Source organism: Plecotus auritus, assembly GCF_963455305.1.
Source record: "Plecotus auritus genome assembly, chromosome: 7".
NCBI classification, from domain to species: Eukaryota; Metazoa; Chordata; class Mammalia; order Chiroptera; family Vespertilionidae; genus Plecotus; species Plecotus auritus.
In genome coordinates, this window is record NC_137774.1 from 177,488,417 (window position 1) to 177,509,942 (window position 21,526).

The following is a 21,526-nucleotide window of genomic DNA, read 5'->3' on the forward strand; positions in this document are numbered from 1 at the left end:
CCAGGTCACCTGGACCTCTGGGACCTGGTGGGGTTCTTATTGATTTTTGAGAGCGGGAGGGAGGGAGGGAGGGAGGGAGAAACATCGATGTGAGAGAGAAACAGCCAGGGGCTGCCTCACAAGGGACTGCAACCCAGGTGCGTGCCCCGGCCAGCATCTGGTGTAAGGGGGACGCTCCAAGCAATGGTCACCCCCAGGCTGACCTGGGCTCTGGCAGAGATGCCAGTTGCCCAGGCCTTCGCCATCCTCCGGGACAAGCTCGTGTGAGAGGGACACTCAGACAAACCGGGGCAGAGCCAGTCAACCAGACAGCCTGTTTATTGGGGAAAGGGGCTCTCCCGGGCGCTCAGTAAAATAAATAAACAACCAGACACAACCATGACGATCCCAGTTTCCAGCCGCCCGCTCCGTGGGCCAATGCTGCCCGCTCTCAAAGCAGAGGCAGCGGCCCCGCCGCCCGGGGCCGGGCGGACCGGAGGCCAAGGGCGACCTCATTCCCGGCTGGGGCTCGGGGACAGGCTGCTCGGGTCGCGGGCCTGGAGGCGCAGCATGTGAGCCAGGGCCGTGCCGTTGATGGCCACCAGGAGCCGCAGCTGGGCCAGGCAGTCCTGCAGCTCGGGCTCGGGGTGCCCGCCCAGGCGCAGGTCCACGGGGCGCGGGAGCCCCAGCAGCCGGTCGGCCAGCGCCAGGCAGCAGATGGCCAGCAGGGAAGGGGCGTAGCTGCTGAAGGCGTAGTCGGCCAGGCTCAGCTCGGCCACCGCGCGCGCCAGCGCCTGCGCCTCCAGCGCGTGCGAGACCGGGGCCTGCCCGGCGTCCACGCGCGCGTGCGTGAAGTGCTCCAGGAAGAAGCTGAGGGTGGGCGCGCCCAGGCTGAAGCCCAGCTGGTGCAGCACGATGCGCTCCAGGTTGCAGAGCTGCTGCCGGGAGAAGGCGCCGCCGCACAGGCCCAGGAGCTGCTCCACGCGCGGCGGGTGCACCTCCACCTGCAGCACAGGGCGCTCAGCCCCCGCCGCGGCCTCCAGGCCCGGGCCGCACCCCAGCCTCCCCCCGGGAGAAAGCGGGCCCCTCCCTTTTGCGAGATGGCCGTGACTTCCACGTGGGTCACCTGCGCTGCCAAGACCTCCTCTAACCACTTCCCGCCGAGAAGCGGGCGAGGAAGCGGAAGGGGCTGCAAGTGCACGAGCCGCGGGGACGCGCGCAGCCTAGCTCTGTGGGGGCGAGGCGGGGGCGGGGCTAGGGGTGCGGGGCGGGGGCGGGGCTAGGGCCGCGGGGTGTACAGAGTGCCGACGTCTGCCGAGTTGGGGGCCCAGCACGGAGCCGTGCGCACCGGAGCGAGCCCAGAGCCGGGCGGCCCCAGACCCCGCGGGCAGGTACCTGTTTGCAAGCGATGAGCAGGGACGTGACCCCGAGCAGCTGGAAGCAGTCGGCAGCCACCGGCGTGGTGGCGAGGAAGCGGTCCAGGGTGTTCACCGCCAGGCACAGCGACTCGAAGGAGAGGCCGAACCGGCGGTGCACGGGGATCAGCCAGCTGAGCAGCTTGCAGCGCGATTCCGCGGTGACCTGCCGGGGAGCGGGAGGGGCTGGGGAGGGGCCGAGCCGAGGAGACCGGGGGCTCCCGTCCCCCAGGAGGGCAGGAGGACGAGGAACGAGCTAAATGCGTGTCAACTGGGAGGCGCGGGCGGAGCCGCTGCGAAAAGGGTCGGCTGGGCGCCGGGATCGGAGCCGTCCGACTCCACCGACGCACGGTCTCCGTTCCGCTGCCCCCGCGCCCGCCCGGCAGTTCGGAGACCGGGCAGGTCCCTGAAGCCGGCTCGGCCCCTTCCCTGGGACGGGCCCGCGGAGGAGGGAGGGCGCGGCGGGAGGGCTCCACCGACGCTCACCTGCGGCTGCCGCGCCAGCGCCTCCCGCGCGTGGAAGTGACTCTCGCGCGCCTTGCGGAAGGCGTAGCAGCTCTGCCCGTAGTCGCGGAAGGTCCGCAGGTCCAGCTGCACCGGCTGCTCGGCCAGGCCTCGCGCCCGGGGCGCCGCGGGGCTGCCTGCGCCGTCCGAGCCGGAGCTGGGGGACGCGAACAGGTCGCCAACGCCCGAGTCGCCGGGGGGTGAGCGTGGGCGCAGGGGCTGCTTCCTCCGAAGGCGCGGGCGCCCGAGCTTCTTCACCGGGGCGCGCGGGTACCGGCCCCTGTCGCCTCTCCCTGCCCCGGCGGCGGGGCTGGTGGGGCACGGGGTCACCATGCTGCGGCCGGGGCCGCCCGCTGCTCTCGGGCTGCGGCGGGCAGGAGGCGCGGGAGACGGTGAGCAGAAGCCCGGGCCGCGGGGCGGCGAGGCCCTAAGTACGGCCCGCGCCTCCCTCCACCACGCCCCCCGCCTCCCACTGGCTGGGCCCCGCGGCCGGGAGCCGGGCTTTCCCGGCTAAACGACCGCCAGCGCCGCCTGGGAGCCGAGGAGGAGGAGCCGCCGCGCCGCGCACCTGCCCGCGCGTCCCGCGTTACCCGGGCAACCAGCGGGCGCCGGCAGGAGGCGCCGGCAGGGGCGGTAGCGGAGGCGGGGCGGAGCGCCAGGTGAGCGCAGCGTCCCGCTGAGCGGCTCCGCGGCTCCGAGAGGGGGTGGTCCAGGGGCACCTCCCTCCTGGCCGGCCGCCGTCCCTCCGGGCCCGGGTCTGGCCCTTCCCGGCCGGTCTGTCCAGGGGGTGGTTTGTGAGGTCCGCCCAGGAGCCCCGCACGAAGGAGCAGCGACAGACCGTCGGCGGGAGTTTTCTGCAGGAACCGCAGGAGCAGGGGCCGCAGTCCCCGACCCACCGCGCTGGTTGGCCTGGTCCTGCCGGCGCCGGCTCTGCCCGGCTGTCGTCTGGCGGCCGGTCCAGCCTCGGAGCCTCGGGCAGCGGTCTCCGCACTTTGCCCCCCGCGGCCGGAGGCGCAGCGGCTGAGAAACAGCTGGCCCCGCTTCACCGGGTGGCCCTCACCTCCTCCTCCGCCCGGCCTTTCCCGGCTCCTCCTGCTTCCCGTCCGGAGCCGTCGGAGGGGCCGGTTCCTCGGAGGAAGTGACCCGCCCTGCAGGGGCGCAGGGGTGTGGGGCCCGGGGCTTCCGGTGCGGGAGGGACCCCTGACCCCCGGTTCCCTGGGCCCTGCTGGCTTGGTCCGCAGCTTCCCGGCCTGGGAGAAATTGGACCTTTGGGAGACGGGCTCTGGCGGCCCAGGTAGCATCTGGGAGCCTTACAGGCATGTCCCAGGTAGAGAGCCCGCCCCCAGGGGCCTCCAGGAGCCGCTGGGCCTTCCTCACCCTCCCAGAGAAAAGGCTGCCAGCCGCATGTAATCAAAGTGTAAATCTCTGCTCCCCCCCCCCCCCCCCAGTGTAGCGGGTTTGAGGCGGCATCTTCTGGAGATGCAGCGAAAAGGACCAACTCGGGCTCTGACCGGAGTGTGGATTGTAACCGGAGACGAGCTGAGAATCACCTGTGTTTCCACACAGCTGCCTGGCTCCCTCCTCCTCTCAGGCTGTTGTGGGGAACCATGGAGGGAGGCACCTTCAGTCTGTGAGGAGGAGAACCCGGGATTCTGACTTTCCCGTCGGCGGGCGGATGGCCAAGCGGGACAGTGGAAAGAAGCAGGGTCCCCCCACGGGGCCTTCAGGGCGAGTGCGCCCTGTTCAGTGCAGGGGTCAGTGCTTGCCTGCAGACAGGTGCCACCTGCTGTGGGTGTAAAGGCAGTCCTGGGTGAATGTGAAGTGGGGGGGTCACCAAAGCTGTCCTTGGGTGGCGTGCCATCGTCGCCACCTGTGGGGGAGGCGGGGGACCTTGTGGAAAAGGCCTTGCTCCCCCAGAGTGTGCCTGTGGCTTGAGTTAACCCCCAATGGGGTGCCCAGCTCTGGCCGGAGGAGCCGTCTTCCAGGACAGAGACGCTGGTTATATTGCTCTTTGCTTTGTTGCGCTTCACAGATGTTTCGTTTTCACAAATTGAAGGCAAGACCTTTCAGCAGAAAAAGATGGCCACTTGGGCCGGGTCCAAACAGCCAGCCAGGCCGCGTGGGCCCTGCCTCAGAGCGGCCGGCCAGCCGGTGGGGAGGCAGCGCGCTCGTCCTGTGTTTTCAATGATTAAAGGGCGGTGAGGATTGTGATAGAGGATCGCCTGGATGTAGGGTTGACATAAAATAAAGGACACCTGTTAACTCAAGTGAGCGATCGAGAACAAATGTTTAGTATGTCTCAAATACTGCACGGGACACATTTATAGTAATATTATGGTTTTCTGAAACTCAAATATGGCATGGGGCATACTTACACCCGAAGATTCTGTTGTTTAGCTGACATTCGAATGAAACTGGGCCTCCTGGCACGTGGCAGCCCCGCCTGGCAGGTGCCCTCGGAGCCTGGTAGCCGCTGGCCCGGGCGGAGGAGGTTTCCCAGCTCAGTGCAGGGCACGCTAACACAGTGGGATGGAGAGAGGAGGATTTGGGTGGGAGGGTCTGGTAGAGGAAGGGGATGTGGGAGGGTCTGGAAACATGGGTCCTGCTGCCTACCTGCCATGGGCCCCGGGAGGGGAGGGGGGGGAGGGGAAGGAAGTAGGGAGATAATAGGTAACACACTCATTGTGTGCCCGGTACTGTTATGCTCTTTATTGGACTCATTGACTCTCCAAACTATGCTGAGATTGATTCTCTATGGTCCCCATTTCACAGAAGAGAAAACTGAGGCTTAGAGCGGACAAGTAATTTGCCCACGGGCATGCAGGCCAGAAAGGGCAGAGCTGGGTTCACCTGGCCAGCCTGGCTCTCTGTCCATAATCAGTGCAAGTCCTGAACCCCAAGATCACAGAGCCTTGTTTGCTACAGTAAATGTCTGGACTTTCCCTGAAGCCCCGGAGGAGGCCAGACCCGGGGGAGAGCTGATCTGTCCTTTGTTTTTAAAGACCCTGTGGCTGACCAGCGGGAAAGGGGGTGGAGGGGGCAGGACTGGAGGCCCTCTGGGTGCAGTACTTGTGGTATGAACAATGCAGCCCAAGTTAAGGCTTTTTATTTGCCCTACGAAAGGTCTTTAAAATTAATTCCTGTTTTCTAATCTCTCTGGGACCTGAGCCCAATGCACCTAAAGGCAGTAGGTAAACCTAAAACACTTAAAAAATGTCAAAGCTCATTAAACCCAGGCTTCTCTAATGAAAGCTGCTTAGCCCGGGCCTGCTGCATTTCAGGTGCAGGTTCGGAACCTGCCAGGGAATTAGTACCACGGGACCAAAGTTGCCTTGATTTTTGTTCGGTTCTTTTCCAGTCTGGCCCTTCCGTTCCAGCCGGAAGCACCCACCGGCGGGAAGCAGAGGAATGCACTCGCTGACAGTACCTTTCTCATCACACAGGACGAGGAGGGCGCCACCTAGACGCGGACAACTTCGTTAGCGCCTCACATGATCCTTAAACTCGGGTTTGCCTGCCACTGAAAACTGTTTACTTAAGACTGTGTTTTCTATTATGTATTTAAGTGCCTAAATCGAGAAATATTTAAGGTACTTGAAGTCAGACTAGTTTTGCTGGTATTTAGTAAAACAAAGGACAGGCATTTTCAGCACTTTTTTAAAGCCAGACATTTGACGTACATGTCTAAATGTCCACCCGAATCCACACCTGGGGAAAGGCCATCTCTTCGTTACCTGCCTACCTGCCGCTTTGCCAAGTTCATCGAGGGTTCAGTAGACACGCTCAAGACCATTGCTCCTCCCCGCCCCCTCCACACGTGCTTCCTCTCCAGGCGCACACACCTGTGGCAGCCTGCCTGGCACAGGTGGTGTCAGTGATCACAGTTAGGGCCCTCAGCTCTGGAGCCAAACTCCTTGGGTTCTAATCCTGGCTTTAGAGCACCCAAGCTCCATAAAGTTGAGCAAGTTCCCCGACTCTACATTCCCGCTTTCCTCGCTGTTAAGAGACATGGTGTTAGTGTATCCTGTGAAGTAGTCCTGAGAGTTGGACAAGGCAAGTGATGTGCTCAGCGTGGGTGCGCTGCTCTGCACTTTGTTCAAGCAGAGATGTCTCCTTTTCCGAAGAAGAATACGTGTCCCTCAGTTTGTTGATGAATCAGTTGTTGGTTAGCAGACGAGGACTTTAAAATAACTGTAAGTAGCCCTAACCAGTTTGGCTCAGTGAATAGAGCGTCAGCCTGCGGACTCAAGGTTCCCAGGTTCGATTCCGGTCAGGGGCATGTGCCTTGGTTGCAGGCACATATCCAGTAGGGTGTGCAGGAGGCAGCTGATCAAGGTTTCTAACTCTGTATCCCTCTCCCTTCCTCTCTGTAAAAAATCAATGACATATATTTTAAAAAAATAATTGTAAGTGAAAGAAAATACAGGGCAAGGTGGGTAAAATGGACAAAAAGAGAAGAATTGCATCAGAGAACTGAAATCTATAAAAAATAATCAAATGAGCATGTCATTGAAAACCATAACATCTGAAAACAGCACTCACTGGATGGCTTCAACAGCAGCCTGGTTATAGCAGAAGACAGCATTAGTGAACCAAGACCCAAATCATGGAGAATAGTGAGGGGAGGGGAAGCAAAGAATATACAGCAACATGCATGACTTTGGTGTTAGACCCTAACTGGTCCCTCAGCCTCTCCATCTGCCTGGCCCACGGCCTCTGTTCCGGCCCCATTTGCCTGGGTAAGCATGTCTAGTCAACCATTTCAACGGGACGGTCTTTCATTCCAAGAGCCCATGGTCACATGAATGCAAAAAGCACCTCCTCTCCACCTTATCTGCTGCCTCCCCATGGCACTCAGTGTGGCTGGGAAAGCCACAGAGCCTTTCCGGTTGGTGCCTATATTCTCCTGCAGTCCTTGGTTGGGTTAGGGTGAGGGTCTGCGCTGATGTGGTCCTCACTCTCTGCTGACTATTTCTCGTCTGCAAACGTGCGAGGGTCTTCCCATCCTGAAACGCCTATTTTCAACCTGTTGTGTTTCTTCATCACTGTAACCGGCACGCTACCTGGTGCCCCACCGTGGCGTTTTCATTCACTCCCGGCCAGTCATGCTGTGCGACTGCAGGGCGTCAACCAGCAGGCCCCAGGCGCCTCTCCGAAGGCCTGCCCGTGGGTGGCTCTGGGCGGGAGAGGGAACTTGCTCTGGAGGCGCCCCTAGTTTCCAGGTGCCCCTCTTGCTTGCTGGGGCGCTGAACGCCGCCTTTCCTCGGGGAGTCCGGAATCCCAGGGCCCCGGCTTTGGTCTCTGGGCCGCCCTGGGCAGGCGCTGCGTGTGCAGGAGCCTCTGCGGGGTTCCTTCAGCTTCCACGTGCCGTGGCTTCTGCCTCGTCAGTCCTGTGGCAGATCCTCTCGTCCTCCAGCGAACCGCCGCGTGTGGGTGGCTGTGGGACCTGACTGTCCCTCCTCAACACCCTTTGTCCAACTGCTCCAGAGGGCTATCTGTCGTGATCGCACTCCACCAGCTTCCTCCTCTCCCAGCCGCTGCGTCCGCCCAGCAGGCCTCACCGAGCGCCCGTGGCAGCACCGTGCTCCTGCACATCAGCGTGTTCCGAGCAGCACGCGGGCTGCGGGGAGACAGGAAGCAGGTGGTCCAGATGGTCCACGCCGCCGGCGTCCGGTGCTGTCTGCGCGTTAATGGGGAGTACGCTTCAGAACGGCGAGCGTGCGTCAGGAGGGAGGTCTGTTTGGGTCAGAGCCAGCAGCAGTGCCCCCAGCAGAGACCAGCTCGTGCAGATGTGTGAAGGCCACTGGGCCCCGGCCGTGTGGCCTGTTGGTTGGGTGTCATCGGTACACGGAGAGGTCTCCGGTGTGACTCCTAGTCATCCGATGCCCAGTAGGGGGCGTGCAAGAGGCAGTCCCAGCAGCACCATCTGCCCCCAGCAGCACCACTGCTTCCGAGTGTGGTGACAGGGCCGCTGGTGCCCATGACCAGTGCCTTTCTTCGTTTTACTTTGAGTGTCCGATCTTAAACACCCACTCCTCCCGTTGCTCCTTCTGGAGATTCACTGCCAGCTGGCGTGGAGCTCATTTTCTCTGCGGGGTCAAGGCGTCTAAATGCTCCAGGCGGCAGTGACTGAGGGCGGATGTGTGGGGACCCAGGGGTGGTCGTCACTGAGGCGCGCACACTGCAGACACGGCCCTGCCCGAAAGGCACACATGGGGTGGGAGGGGGTGGCACCGGAGGGTTTATTGTAAATGTCGTGGCAAACACACCGGGAAGCGCTGTCATGAAAAAGGAACTAGGAGAGTACCCGTGTGAAGGCTGTGCTTTTCCCGCCACCTGTCGTGGCGAGCGCCGAGGTCGACGATCGTGTTCACATCGCTTCACGGCGGTCTTCATCCGACATTTAAAGCAGTTAACCATGAACTTCAGTTTCAATTATTCTCCGTTTTTATCAATTCCGTAATGATCTGTAGAATCTTGTCATCTGAGTGGGAGAAAAGAACCATGAGCAAATTCATCACTGGCTAGTTTTCCACTGTAGCCGCAGGTAAGCCTCCGGTGTCCCCGTTAAAAAACGCCTTCACACTGAAATACAAAACCAACACCAGCAATAGTCACGATGACCCACAGACACCGTGCCATCCGCCGCCCACAGCACTGCTTTACTCATTGCTGTGCTTATGCTCGGCCAGAGGAGGCTGAGGCCGGAGGAGGGGAGGCGATGCCCTGTCAGTCCTTCGTGAGGAATTATGGGCGCACAGATCCCCAAGACCAGGGCGTAGCTGCTCCCCGGCTCAGGCTCAGCGTGGAAGCTCCCGTGTGGAGGAGCCAGAGGGCGGCCGTGTCTCCATGTTTATCCCAGGACACGGCACGTCCACAGGGAAGCCCCACAGAGGTGTCAATGGGACGTGACAGACTCGCCACACAAGGATCCACATTCCAGCGAACGAGAGACAACAGAGGCCCCGTTATTTGCTAAGGAGGTTTTGTTAGCAGCTGCTCTCCCAGCAGCTGCTCTGATGTTGTGACTTCCGAAGACTCCCAACCACTCTCCAGAGAGCTATAGTGATTGGGTGCAGACTGAAATTCTCTATTATACCAGGCCCATGGTCGGCAAACTGCGGCTTGCGAGCCACATGCGGCTCTTTGGCCCCTTGAGTGTGGCTCTTCCACAAAATACTACGGCCTGGGCTAGTCTATTTTGAAGAAGTGGCGTTAGAAGAAGTTTAAAAAATTTGGCTCTCAAAAGAAATTTCAATCGTTGTACTGTTGATATTTGGCTCTGTGGACTAATGAGTCTGCCGACCACAGTACTAGGCGCTTCAATACGAGAAGGCGCTGGGGTCGATGGCTGCAGCGGGAATTCTGATAACGGGGCCCAGGGCCTGCCAGTGAGGTTCCTGGGGAGAGGCCCTGGGGGGTTCAGAGGCATTAAAAACAGCTCACTTGATACAAGGGGAATCGTTACACAAGAGAATAATTAGGTTTGAACAACTGTTTATGAGTCAGATGGAATTCAGCATTAAATAAATTCTATTAAACCATTTTTAATCACCTGGAATTTAAGACTTCAGTGTGCCACCCCGTGCACGCCATTACTTCAAAGTATACTGTTTCCTGCCTACGTTAAATCAAACACTTACTTTCAAGGGACATCTTAGGGTTTTCCAGCTTCTTTCTTAGAACTGAATCAATGAGAACTCGTAGCTGCTTGAAAATGACGGCTATCTTTACAGGGGCCTGTTGAGAGGAAGTGATAAATTGGACCGCGTTAATCCTGGGAGCGTGAATGTGTTTGCATAAATCAAGATAAGCACATATACCTTCCGCTCTGCTCAGCACATTCTGACTTTACATAGAGCATCATGGGAAAACACAGGCAAACCACTTCCTGTGGCTAAACTACGCAAACTTCAGCTTCCTTGTTAAGTATCCATAAACTTGACGGACATTTAAAAAAAACAGCTTTACTGAGTGAGGCGCAGTTTGCAGACCATCAAGGTTCACTGCCTGTTGAGTGTACTATTCAGTGATGTCGGTGAGCCCACAGCCGCGCCGCTGTCACCAGCGTCCCTCGGCAGGACATCCCCACCGCCTCGGCCTCGGTGAACACTGCACACCCTTTCTGGCTGCATTGAACATGTACTGGCCTTTCCGGTCTTAGACAAACAGCTGCCTGGTACAGACCGGAGAAGGTAACTTAGTTTAAACTGGTCAATGTTGACGGGGTCACAGAGAAGTAACCTATTGCTGGTGGCAGTGGTAACCCCACGCAGTGAGAGCTATGCCCCCGTCTTTTCACGGGGTACAGTGCAGTGGGAGGAGCGTGAGGCTGAGGACCAGGGCTCTGGCCTAAACCTTCTCTACAGCACCATCGTGCCCCCCAGGGCAGTCACCGAACTGCTCCTGAGCTCAGTGCGGGTCCTCGGGAAGGGGCCTGGCAAGGCGAGGAGGTGTGCTCCCTGGGCTCGTCCACGTAAAGGTACCAGTGACGCGCACAGCCCGGCAACTGTCATCGTTACTGATGACACGCGCAGTCTGTGACAGCAACGGAGCCTGATTTTCAAACGTAACCGATTTAAAACCATACAGACAGGATAAAATAACCCAAGTCAAATCATAGGGAAAAGATGCAAATGCCAAAACTTAAAAGGAAACCCACCTCAACGGCCCAGAGGTGGGACCGGAGTGTGAGCAGCGCGTCGCGGGGGCGTACCTGGAAGTGGATCCAGCCGTCCACGGAGAGGAGCCGCTCGCGGTGCTGCACCTCGATGTCGCCCCCGAACAGCAGCACCGGGAAGGGGCTGATCAGCGTGGTCTCCCTCAGGTACACGCGGGCATACCGGACCTGCCGGAGGAAGGGGAGCCGTCACAGCTCAAGCCAGAAATCGATCCATCTGCTTCCCACGAGCCCTTTTCTGCCACGTGGGACACGTTTTCAGCTGTAAGCTTTATAAAGCCACATGTTCACATTCTCACGTGCATCATTTGCCAACTGTATAGTCATCGCAACCACCACCTGTGCACTTAGCCCCTAAAGACATTTTAACCGCACCTGTGAGGCCGAGTTATACGGGGCAGGCAGAAGCAGGCCTACAGGTGTGAGCAGGCGAACCCCAGGGCCTGTTCTTGTGCTCTTGCTTATTTATTACTCACTGTAGGGTTCTCCGTTCGAACCTGACCCTACCTTTGCTCCAGCTGTGTGCCCTGAATAAAGGAAACTATCAGCGAGCAATTTTATAAGGCTAATGCCGTCAAACAATTAATGCAAAAATAAAATTAAGTTTCAATGTTCAGCGAATGCCGTCGTTTTACATGGAAGGTCGATGGTCTGCTAGAAGTTGTTTCAGCCAGTACTTGACATTCTGGATCCTTGCTACTTGAACAAGCTCTGCTTTTGCCTTTATTTCCAGTAGAAAAGCTGCTGATGATCATGTAGAACCTCAATGTTTTCTTTCGTTAATGACTAAGAAATGAACAGCCCCCTGTGAGAACCCAGTATCTCACCTGTTGGGCACCCCAACTTGTTCCGAGTGGCTCCCAGCACAGCGCCCTGCGTGCTGGTGTTTAAGAACGAGCACCCACCTTCTCCTGGTACAGGAGCCACCCGTAGGTCTGCAGGTCCCGGTTCACGGAGGACGGGTGCACCTGTGCCTTGCCCTGGGCCGTCTCCACCACGCAGGCCAGCTTCTCGGTGACGTCCACGGGCCTGGAGCAGAGGATCTTGCCCACGCTGTCCGAGAGCCCCGCAGAGAGCACTGCCTTCAGGAGGGCGACTTCCGGGAAGGACAGGGTCGGGGCGGCCTTGCTTCCTTCCCAGCCGTGAGAGGTGGCGGACGCCGAGAACCCTGCTGCCTTCACCAGCTTGATCAGCTCCTGCTTCACGTCCTGGGTTGGTGTCGGCGGAAAAGAGACGAGATCAGGCCTGATTAAAACAGAGACACTGCCAAATAACCTTGGAACTTACATTCCTGCTTCCCATTAAAACTGGGAAGATGCCAGCTGCTTATTTAGTTTGCTGCCGCCCAAATTAAAGTAGGAAGAAAAAACGATCCTGGAGAGTCGAGGATCGATGAGGCACCTGGTACCAGCATCCTGGGACCTGGGTCATGAAACACACACACGTCTGCCTAGGACTGTCCCCTTCGCGCACCATCTCCCTCCGATGTCCCGTGAGGACGGCCACACAGAACGGGAGGGAGAACCTGGAGGAGTCTGGCCCTCGACGCCACAGGGCCCTCCTCCTCCGTCTCTGGGAACCTCACCTCCTTCCCTAAGAACCTCCACCACGTTTATGGATGGCAACTTCCCTGCACCTAGAACTCTGGCCTGCCACCTTTCCTGCCTTTGATAGTGCCATCAGCTAAAACGCTACGGAGACGAGCACTTTTCAAAGCAAACAGGATACACGTGACTCAACGGTGACGTCACATTTAGGATTTCCTTTAGGGTTCCTGTTTGGGTCCAAGGGACTTTGCTTCTAGGGAGGAAAGATCTATAGACAGCTGCTGTCCCAGCAGCCCCGGCCGTGTCACACGCAGCCCAGGCGGTGAAGCTGCTGTCCCAGCAGCCCCGGCGGTAAAGAAAGGCTCTTGGGGGAAGGAGGCTGAGGCGTGGACGCAGGCGAGGGAGTGCTACGGGCTCCCGCACCCGAGTCCCCAGCCTGGCTCTGAGGGGCTGTGGCTTCAGTTAACCCTTTCTCTGCTGCGAGAAGGACAGGCTTAGTCCACGGAGGGAAGTCCCCGCTGTCACCCCCGCAGTGAAGTCACAAAAACGGGTCAGATTACTGGGAAGAAAATGTTTTTTAACCTTTTACCCTATGAGCATAGAACAGAGGGATCGGGGAGGCATACCCACAGGTTACTCTCTCGATACTTTTACGGCGCGCCCGCACCTCACACCATTCCCCAAGCGCCAGGAACAAAACGGTAAGCGTGCGGAGCCCCGCCTGTCAGGATCACCTGTTCTTTCACTTTCACTGCACACGTGTCCTTTCTGTCCTCCCACACAGTCCGCCCGAGCCTCTCTGTGCTCAGGACAGTCGCCAGGCCCTTCCCAAGCGCAGACTGACCCGCCTGCTCACAACCAGCGGCCCCGCACACGCTGCCCAGATGCCTCCCCAGGGGCAGCACCCCACGCTGCAGCCAGGGCGCTGCCGACATGCAGGAACGGGTGAGATTTCCCTTAAAGGAGCCAGAGCTCTTAGGAGAGTGCATGCTTCCTAGCCCGGAGCATAAAATGCCCATGTCGTCCCAAAACAAGGAAGCACAACGCCTGCCTGGGCTGCGTGGCCAGGACTTGGGAAACCCGAAGGGGCGCCCTCTCACTGCCCAAAGGGGACGGTCTGATTAACAAGTACCCGGAGAGGACTGGAGCATGAAGCCATGTGAGCCACCAGGTTCATGACTTCTATGGAAAACACACTCCCTGCCTACCCGCGGAGACGCTGGAGTCGGCTCGTGATGGGAAGTGCCAGGCGGAAGGGAAGCAGCAAGCATCCGCCCTCGCCTCCCTGTACAAACGGCGCCGCAGGGCACCCAGGAACGGCTCGGGAGAGCCCAGCACTGGCCTAGGAATGTCTTCTTCCAAAGCACAGCGGTCCCGCAGCCACGGCGGGAGCCAGGCCGGCGGGAGACTCACCTCCAGGGTGAGCAGGGCCGTTCTGCTGAGGAAGTTCCTCCGGCAGTAAGCCACTTCGGAGCGAGGGCCGCCTTCCTGCCGCGCCTTCTTCCACCTGCAGAACGACGGCCACAGGGCGGTGTCTCCCTGGCGAACGGTCAGAGGAGCTAACCCAGGTGTCTCTAAACCGGAGCCATTTAAGAGGAGGAGGAGCCACCAATTGTGTTTAAGAATTTTGACTGCCCGGCTGGCATGGCTCAGGGGTTGAGCCTTGACCTATAGTCCAGGTCACTGGGTTCAATTCCCGGTCAGGGCACATGCCCAGGTTGTGGGCTCGATCCCCAGTGGGGCATGAAGGAGGCAGCCGATCAATGAGTCTCATCATTGATGTTTCTCTCTCTCTCTCCCTCTCCCTTCCTCTCTGAAATCAATAAAAATATATTTTTTTAAAAAGAATTTTGACCAAAAGACATTGTTTTCTGTTTATGCATAACAGTAAAGTAACTTCAAATACAAGGTGATACACATGTAATGATATAAAGTACACTGTTCTTAAATTTTTGAAAGGCTTATAAAACTATGAATCTATAACATAATTATACCTGGAAGGGTGACATAGCAAAAATGAAATAAAATGTTAGAGATGGATTTAAATCCTTTTAATGAAAGTCACAGGCAAATTTTCAGGAAGGAAATCGCCCCAGGCTCGACAACACCCCGCATAGCTCTTACCCTAGATACGCGTTGTAGATGGTCAGGTGGTCGGAATTGGCCGTCGCCAACGCTGACTTCGCCAGGTCCGCCTCATCTTTCCTGCCGATGGGCGTGGTGAAGGGAGACTTCTCGGTCATGACGGCGGCTAGCGTGGCCTACCCAGAAAGCAGACCCGCGTCACACGGGGAGCGCCTGACAGCGGTCTGTGAAGGGCCCTCCTCACGCCACTCTGGAAGGTGCACGTGTCCCCTGTTCAGTGCTCTCACGCTCTGCAGCCCTACAATCGCTCACACACTTTCGTTTTAGCCACTTTTGTTTCACTTTATGGCATTAAAAGTCACTGTCCTTGTACATATCTCTGAGATAGGAGGCAGTGTCACCAGAATCAGAGGTAAAAGAAACGGAATGGTCAAGTGATGTGCAGCCTGTCACAGTGAGAAGCAATCCCAGAATCACGTTCCCACTTCTCGACTTAAACCCTTTTGCTGAACGCCCATGGCCCGCAATGCTCCTTGAATACAGGCGGGGCAAACGTGGGTTGACAGCGGGTTCGAATGGGAAGCGATACAATAAATATTAACAGAAGAATAAACCCTGTGTTTGCGTACTCACAATGTAAAGCTAGGTTTGCCCCGCCCTGTACTTTAGGACGACTGGGCTACAGGACCACCCACTTGTCGTCGCAGCCCCTCAGGTCGGCTATGGGGCCCTCAGCGCGATTCTGGCGAGTCCCCATCCCTGATACAGAGAGACAGAGGAAGTCAGCTCCCTGCTCGCAGAGCAGCCTGGTGTGCCGCCTGGAGCGGCCGCACGGGAGAAAGCTGGGGAGCTGGAAGTGCCTGGAGACGCGGGAGCCCAGAGCCCAACGCAGGCACGAACCTGGCCAACTCGGGACAAGCTGCGAGCGCAGAACCGCTGTCACGCCGGTGCTGGGCACAGGCTGCACCTTCCCCTGCAGAGTGCGATGCCGCGGGGGGGGGGGGGGGGGGGGGCGACAGCACAGAGCACCTTCCCCTGCAGTGCGATGCCGCATGCCCAGGAGGGGAGGAAGACAGCTTCTGGGTCTACGTAAGCAAGTCTGATGGTCAGAGCTCCCCAGGAACGGGCGGACACAGCGCTTCTCACCTGGCGTACCGCAAGAATGTGTAACACGTTCTTAGGGCACGGGCCTTCCCCGCAGGTTGTCAAATAAAAAAACAGCCAACACGATGGCCACCTGGTGGGGATAAGCCAACACCATACCCATCTTTCTGTCAGATCGGCAAAGAATGTGTTTGGGAGTGCGGCAGAATTTTAGTAATTACTCTGTATGTGCCAGGAGAGGGAAAAGGCTGAAAATCCTGGTCTACTACATACTCAGTTAAATAAATACTTCAAGTGGGATGTTTCATGGAAGATGTTTAGACAAGCCAAGCCCATGTGTAAAGCGGTACCTACAGCACATGTAAGCAGATGGACCAATCTATTTTCTTGTGCGTGAGGTTAAACATTAAAAAGTCTCATCAAGCCTGGTCAGTGAGGCTGAGCCGGGTGAGCACTGTCCCAGGCACCAAGAGGCCGGCGGCTCGATTCCCGGTCAGGGCACATGCCTGGCTGCGGGCTCCACCCCCAGGAGGGAATGTGCAGCAGGTAGCCCATCGATGACTCTCGCTCGTTGATATTTTATCTCTCTCTCTCCCTTCCCATTCCTCTCTTTCTCTAAAAATCAATAAAAAATATTTAAAAAATTATCATTAATCATTCAGACCTCCTGCATTTTAATGTCAGTACATTCATAATTCAGTTAAAAATTAAGAATTATTTCCAAACTCCATGATTTCTCTGCCAAAACGAGACTGAAAGTGAAGCAGCAGCAGCGGCAGGGGCAGGGGCAGCAGCGGCGTTTCCTTACCGCTGGGTCCAGGCAGCCGAAGATGGCTCCGAAGATGAGCATCTTGCCGATCTTGACGTTCACGGGCAGAGCTGCGAGGTGCTGGCCCAAGGGAGTCAGTTTAGGCTCCGTCAGTTCACAAGCCCCAATTTTCCGGAGCAAATTCATTGCGTTGCTGATGACTTGGAGCTGAGGAGGGTCTAAGGCTTTGGAGAGGAAATCTTCAGGGGAACCCAGACTGCATTTCTACAGATTGAAAAGGAGCAACAGAGCTTGCATGAGCCCAGGAGGTCAGACTGGAACTGTGAGTTACGTGAAGTTCTGAGCAAAGAGAATAAATGTCTGAGTAAGGACACCCTCCTCTCTGTTAATAATTGGCAGTGTGTGTGTGCGTGGTGCGTGCGAGTTAACGGGGGCATGTGGAAGAGACCTTCCAGTGCACATGTTTAGTTTCTTCACTCCTGGTTTTTACAGTAAAAAAGCTAAGAGCCGAGGCATTACAGACCTTTCAGACCAGGAAGCCCTGGGTTTGGGTCAGGGTTTCTCAGCGTGAGCCCTGCTGTTGTTCTGGGCCAGGTAACTTCTGTTTTAGGGGCCGGCGTTGTGCTGTAGGTTTAGCAGCATCGCTACCTTCTACCCACGAGATGCCCACAGCATGGCCTCCCTCTCCCCCGAGGCTGACAACCAAAATCATCTGTGGCCCTAACCGGTGTGGCTCAGTGGACAGAGCGTCGGCCTGCGGACTGAAGGGTCCCAGGTTCGATTCCGGTCAAGGGCATGTACCTTGGTTGTGGGCACATCCCAGTGGGGGGTGTGCAGGAGGCAGCTGATTGATGTTTCTCTCTCATCGATGTTTCTAACTCTCTATCCCTCTCCCTCGCCCTTCCTCTCTGTAAAAAAATCAATAAAATATATTTAAAAAAACCAAACATCTGTGGACAGAGCCCACGGTCCCAGGTGAGAACGGCTGGTGTAGGGTGAGACTGAATTTAATCTATACGCTACGAGGGCCTGTGGCGGAATTAAAGCACAGGGGCCTCTAGGAAAAGGTGGGAGGGGCCGTTCACTTAAGCAGAACATCTGGAGCAACGCAAGGAAGGCACGTTGAGGTCTTCATTTCTTTTCTAGAAGGCGGTGAAGCGTACAGCACGGATCTGCGTTCCTGAGGGATTACCATAATGTGAAGACACAATTCCTCCAGAGGCACACGGAGGATTTCAGGGACGGAATACTCCATAAAGCCTTCAAATCTGAAAAATAAAGTCACAGCAATCACGTCCCGTCACTGGCCACGCCGCGCTGCCCCGACCCGCGTGTCTCCACACCCAGGCTGGGCCGCACGTACCTCTCGCGCGTGTACATCCGGAAGCAGAACCCGTCGCGCACCCGCCCGGCTCTGCCCTGGCGCTGCAGAGCGCTCGCCTTGCTGACGAAGGTCTCCACCAGCGAGCTCATCTGGCTGCTCTCGTGGTACCTACAGGAATGCGTGTGGCTGAGGAAACGTGTGGTAACTGACCTAACTAAAAATCTGAAAAAGCCACCATGTCTGACTCTTAAAATTAAGTTGGAGATAGGCTAAAAAATGTCCATTATCACTGTGGACCAATATTTTCCAAATTATGTTTCATATTTATACAATTTAACAAGCATCACATACTCAGTCTCATACTACCAAATTGAAACTCGGCACAAGAGAAAACCCTGCTTAATGCACCCTTTCCCAAATTAATGGAATACTTTCTCTTTTAGTGGAATGTCTATTAATTATGCACAAGAATTAGTTGAAAAGAGTTTGAGAAATGCCATTGTGAACATAATTCACCTTAGTTTTCACAAGATACAAGTAAACCCTGAAAACACTTCCTCTAAAGCTTAAAAATCAAGGGCTCTCTCTCTCTTTTTTAAAATATATTTTTATTGATTTCAGAGAGGAAAGGAGAGGAAGAGAGAGATAGAAACATCAATGATGAGAGGGAATCATTGATTGGCTGCCTCCTGCACACCCTCCATTGGGGATTGAGCCCACAACCCGGGCATGTGCCCTTGACTGGAATCGAACCCGGGACACCCTTGAGTCCACAGACCGACGCTCTATCCACTGAGCCACACCGGCTAGGGCTCAAGGGCTCCCTTTGTATTGGACAGTCACACCTATTTCCAAGCAGTGCTACAGTTCCTAACCCGTGTTTACAGGGTCCCAGAGGCCGAGCGTCTCATGAAGAGTCTGATGAGGAGCCAGTACAGGTTGCTTTTGTGCCACTCACTGACCCAGGCACTTTGCACCAGGAGACTTCCATTTCCCCCACTTCTATCGGAGGAAACTGATGGTTATAACTGATGGTTCTACTACTTGTGGGAAAACCCGTGACATGGAATTTGACATTGGCTCTCAGACATTTTAAAGTTTCCTCCAGTTTGCTTTGGCAGCAGGGCATCTGGATTTATCCTCTATGATTCTGTGACTTCTCCTAAGAACTCAAGAGCCGCACACTCTTTTCCGGTGAAAAGTGTTTGGATTTGGGAAAGTCAAACTTACTTATTTTCTTTTGTCCTTCCAGTGTCAATGACAAATACAACATCTGGAATAGTGATGCCTGTCTCTGCAATATTTGTTGCCAAAACAATCTGAAAATAAACAAAAAGCCAAATATTTAGTAACAACTTTCAGCAATGTGCTATAATGTAAACTACTTTAGAGTCCGAACGGATGAATTTAAAAAGGGAATTTCAATTTTATAAAAATGCACAATCTGTTACTGCGTAATTTTAATTTGCTCTAATTATGAGTCCCACCACCTCAGTTTGCTAACTGAAGTTACACATTTTTATTCTACAAAAGCCTCTTCCCTCAGTTCTAGCTAGTCCTCTTAGAAATGACATGCGCCCAGTGGGAAACGGTCAGAGCAGCTGGTGGACCGAGGGCTCTCTCGCTGGGCTCCGAGAACTCCAGGGTCGACGGCTGCGCTCCTGTGGAGGAGGAGAAAGCAAGGCCCAGTGTGGTGCCTAAGGCCCCGGACATGGAGCAGTTCAGTGCGGAGCCCAGGCCTGCAGAGCCAGGCTCCTCCGGGAGCGCTGTGTCCCCCCAGCCCCCCCCCCCCCCCCCCCCCCGTGCTCTTTCCCTCCCAAGCGGTGCAACACCTGGAAAACGCCCTTCGCCGCCTCTCTCTCCACTCAGTCCCTACGAGGACACAATGAGAACGCCGAGAGTCCCCCCACCTAATGGTCTACGCATTACAAACCCCCGGGGGAATGGCCTAGAAAACAACAGAATTCTCCCTGGACTCTCGAGCTCCTGACACCAGCAGCCTTCAGGATGCCTTCTTGGGGGGAAAGGAGTGATTTTTTGTTATTCAACCACCATGCCTCCTAACAGTCCTGTTCCTTCAGTAACGCAGGATGAAGTGTTCCAATACCCTAATTTCATTGGGTTCACGTCTGCGTGGGGTGAGCTGCGGAGCCTGAAGTCTGCCGTGCACGGTCAGGTGCCTGACATCAGTGACTGTCTCTGACAGACGCCCTAGCACCTCCATGGAGTCCCCTCCGAGGGGGGCACACACATGTGCGGACTGGACTTTACCTTCCTGACTCCCGGAGGCGGGAGTGTGAATGCTGCGGCCTGGTCATGCGTGGAGAGAATAGAGTGCAGCGCTATCACTTTATATCTGAAAGGGAAAATCATCGTTCTTAGCAAGAGTTTCTCTTTAGAAGACACTGCGAAGAGTAACAAAATTTACTTGCACATTGGAAGCAACTTTAACATTTTTTACTAGGAAAATTTTAGACACGCACCAAAGTGTGGATAATAGCACAATGAAACCCCATGTAGTCACCAGAGAGAAAACATTGGATAGGAACGAATTATGTGGCGTACGGGGTTTCCAGGACTTTTACGTGTCCTGAGGTTGCTGTGGAAAGCATGACAGCAGCAATAAGTGTGTGTGGATGAGGCAGTGTGGCCCGGCGGGGTGGGTCCTGCACACCCAGGCGGCTGGGGAGGGGGTGGTCAGCACCCTATTCTTACCCACAGAACGCCCTCCGCTTAGTCCTATTAAATGTAGAGACTGTCCCTACATTTTTTGTAGATGGAATGCTGTGATAGTGACGTTCAACAAAACACACTTGCTTCCCATGGACAGTTTCAGCTCTGATCAGGAGCTTTACTGCATGAAACACTTTTCTATCTTAAAACCACCAGGAATGGAGTCAAGATCTGCAATTACCGTCCAGAGGAAAACCTCCTGTCCGCCGACAGCAGGTCGTACAGCTGCTGAATGTGGGCGAGGCCAGGCAAGAAGATCAACACTGCTCCTTCCATATTCCTGAACTGGGGACTTCTGTCTGTGAGTTTTGAAAGAGACAATATTCAAAATAAGAAGATAAGGAACAGCATGGAAGATATTAATAAAATGCCTCCATTACCAGAAGAAGTTTTATCAAAACCAACGGAGACACGTGAGAAATCCGTATGTACCTAAATACGCAAGAAGTTCCAAGATGAGGTCCAGGTTGATCTTGTGAGGGTTCATGTAGAGAAGGGCATGCTGCGTGCGGCTGCTGTACTTCTGGTAAAAGGGATTTAAGCCGGCACCTGCCCCCGTCTGCACCGGGATGTATTCCTAAAAGAAACACAGTCAGAAAAAGGACAAAAGTATTCAGCATTATTATAAGGAGAAAGATACGCCTTTTTCCCATTGCTGCCATCCTAGGGTACACCCATCTCCTTCTTTCTAGATTTAACGGTGGTTGCTGAGTTCAGTCATCTCTTTGAATGCCTTTAATTTCCCGAGTCTTTCTTTCGTTTCTCATTTCTATCTCTGAAGCTTTAGGGGAAGAGGCTCGTTTGTGCTTTCTTGGTTCATCTGCTTACTGAGAGATACAGGAACGGTGCTTTCTTCAGACGGTAACGCGGGAAACCTCACGGGGACAATGAAAACCGGAGAACAGCACCACTGGCCATATGCGAGGTAACTTAGCTTTGTGGCATTCCCCAAAATGTGTCTGAAACCAAGTCTCCAGGGAGAACTGTGCTTTCCCTGGGCAGCTTCAGAGCGGAGCTCGGCTGGCTCACGCCGGGCTCACGCCAGGACACGGGCTGCCAGGAAACCGCCGGCCAGGACCCAGCCTGCCACATCCTCACGGCCGGGGTCAGAGGAAGAAGTGAAAGTCATTACGTACTGACTCCTCAGTAGCGGGTCCATGCTGTGAGATAATAAAAGCTACCTCTGACTTTGAGGGTCCTTGATTTTTTTATGTGTTCCAATGCGGCCCCCAACAGTGGAAGAAGACAAAATAACATAAACCAAAAACTAGACTCTATGGAACAAAGATGGAAGAAATGGCCTTTAGATTTGCTTTTAATCATATCTGTTCCTCTTGTACCCAATCATACTGGGGTTCTCTGTGCAGCATGATGTTAGAGCGCTCA

General features: G+C 55.8%; 2 protein-coding genes across 4 annotated transcripts in view; both read right to left on the bottom strand.

Moving 5' to 3' along the window:
- Nucleotides 1-491: 491 nt before the first annotated feature.
- On the bottom strand, nucleotides 492-2,246 carry CCNO (cyclin O; the record flags this gene model as incomplete). Its single annotated transcript, XM_080677490.1, has 3 exons — nucleotides 1,881-2,246; nucleotides 1,375-1,560; nucleotides 492-983 (listed from the first exon to the last, which is right to left on the bottom strand). The coding sequence occupies exons 1-3, from the start codon at nucleotides 2,229-2,231 to the stop codon at nucleotides 492-494; spliced, it is 1,029 nt and encodes a 342-aa protein (XP_080533616.1). The 5' UTR covers nucleotides 2,232-2,246.
- Nucleotides 2,247-4,167: 1,921 nt separating this feature from the next.
- DHX29 (DExH-box helicase 29) overlaps nucleotides 4,168-21,526 on the bottom strand; it is a 38,871-nt gene continuing 21,512 nt past the window's right edge. For 2 of the 3 annotated variants that reach the window (XM_080677333.1, XM_080677332.1), the window contains exons 15-27: nucleotides 20,573-20,717; nucleotides 20,322-20,439; nucleotides 19,679-19,763; nucleotides 18,638-18,726; nucleotides 17,447-17,575; nucleotides 17,276-17,351; nucleotides 16,123-16,347; nucleotides 14,250-14,386; nucleotides 13,539-13,632; nucleotides 11,484-11,786; nucleotides 10,615-10,746; nucleotides 9,542-9,638; nucleotides 5,512-8,382 (exon numbers count right to left, since the gene is read on the bottom strand). In XM_080677333.1, coding sequence (XP_080533459.1) covers nucleotides 8,330-8,382; nucleotides 9,542-9,638; nucleotides 10,615-10,746; nucleotides 11,484-11,786; nucleotides 13,539-13,632; nucleotides 14,250-14,386; nucleotides 16,123-16,347; nucleotides 17,276-17,351; nucleotides 17,447-17,575; nucleotides 18,638-18,726; nucleotides 19,679-19,763; nucleotides 20,322-20,439; nucleotides 20,573-20,717 — 1,683 coding nt within the window. In that variant the 3' untranslated portion in view covers nucleotides 5,512-8,329. Of the gene's footprint in view, nucleotides 4,415-5,511; nucleotides 8,383-9,541; nucleotides 9,639-10,614; nucleotides 10,747-11,483; nucleotides 11,787-13,538; nucleotides 13,633-14,249; nucleotides 14,387-16,122; nucleotides 16,348-17,275; nucleotides 17,352-17,446; nucleotides 17,576-18,637; nucleotides 18,727-19,678; nucleotides 19,764-20,321; nucleotides 20,440-20,572; nucleotides 20,718-21,526 lie in introns of those variants that run through there. The other variant, XR_013961044.1, reaches the window with a different exon arrangement.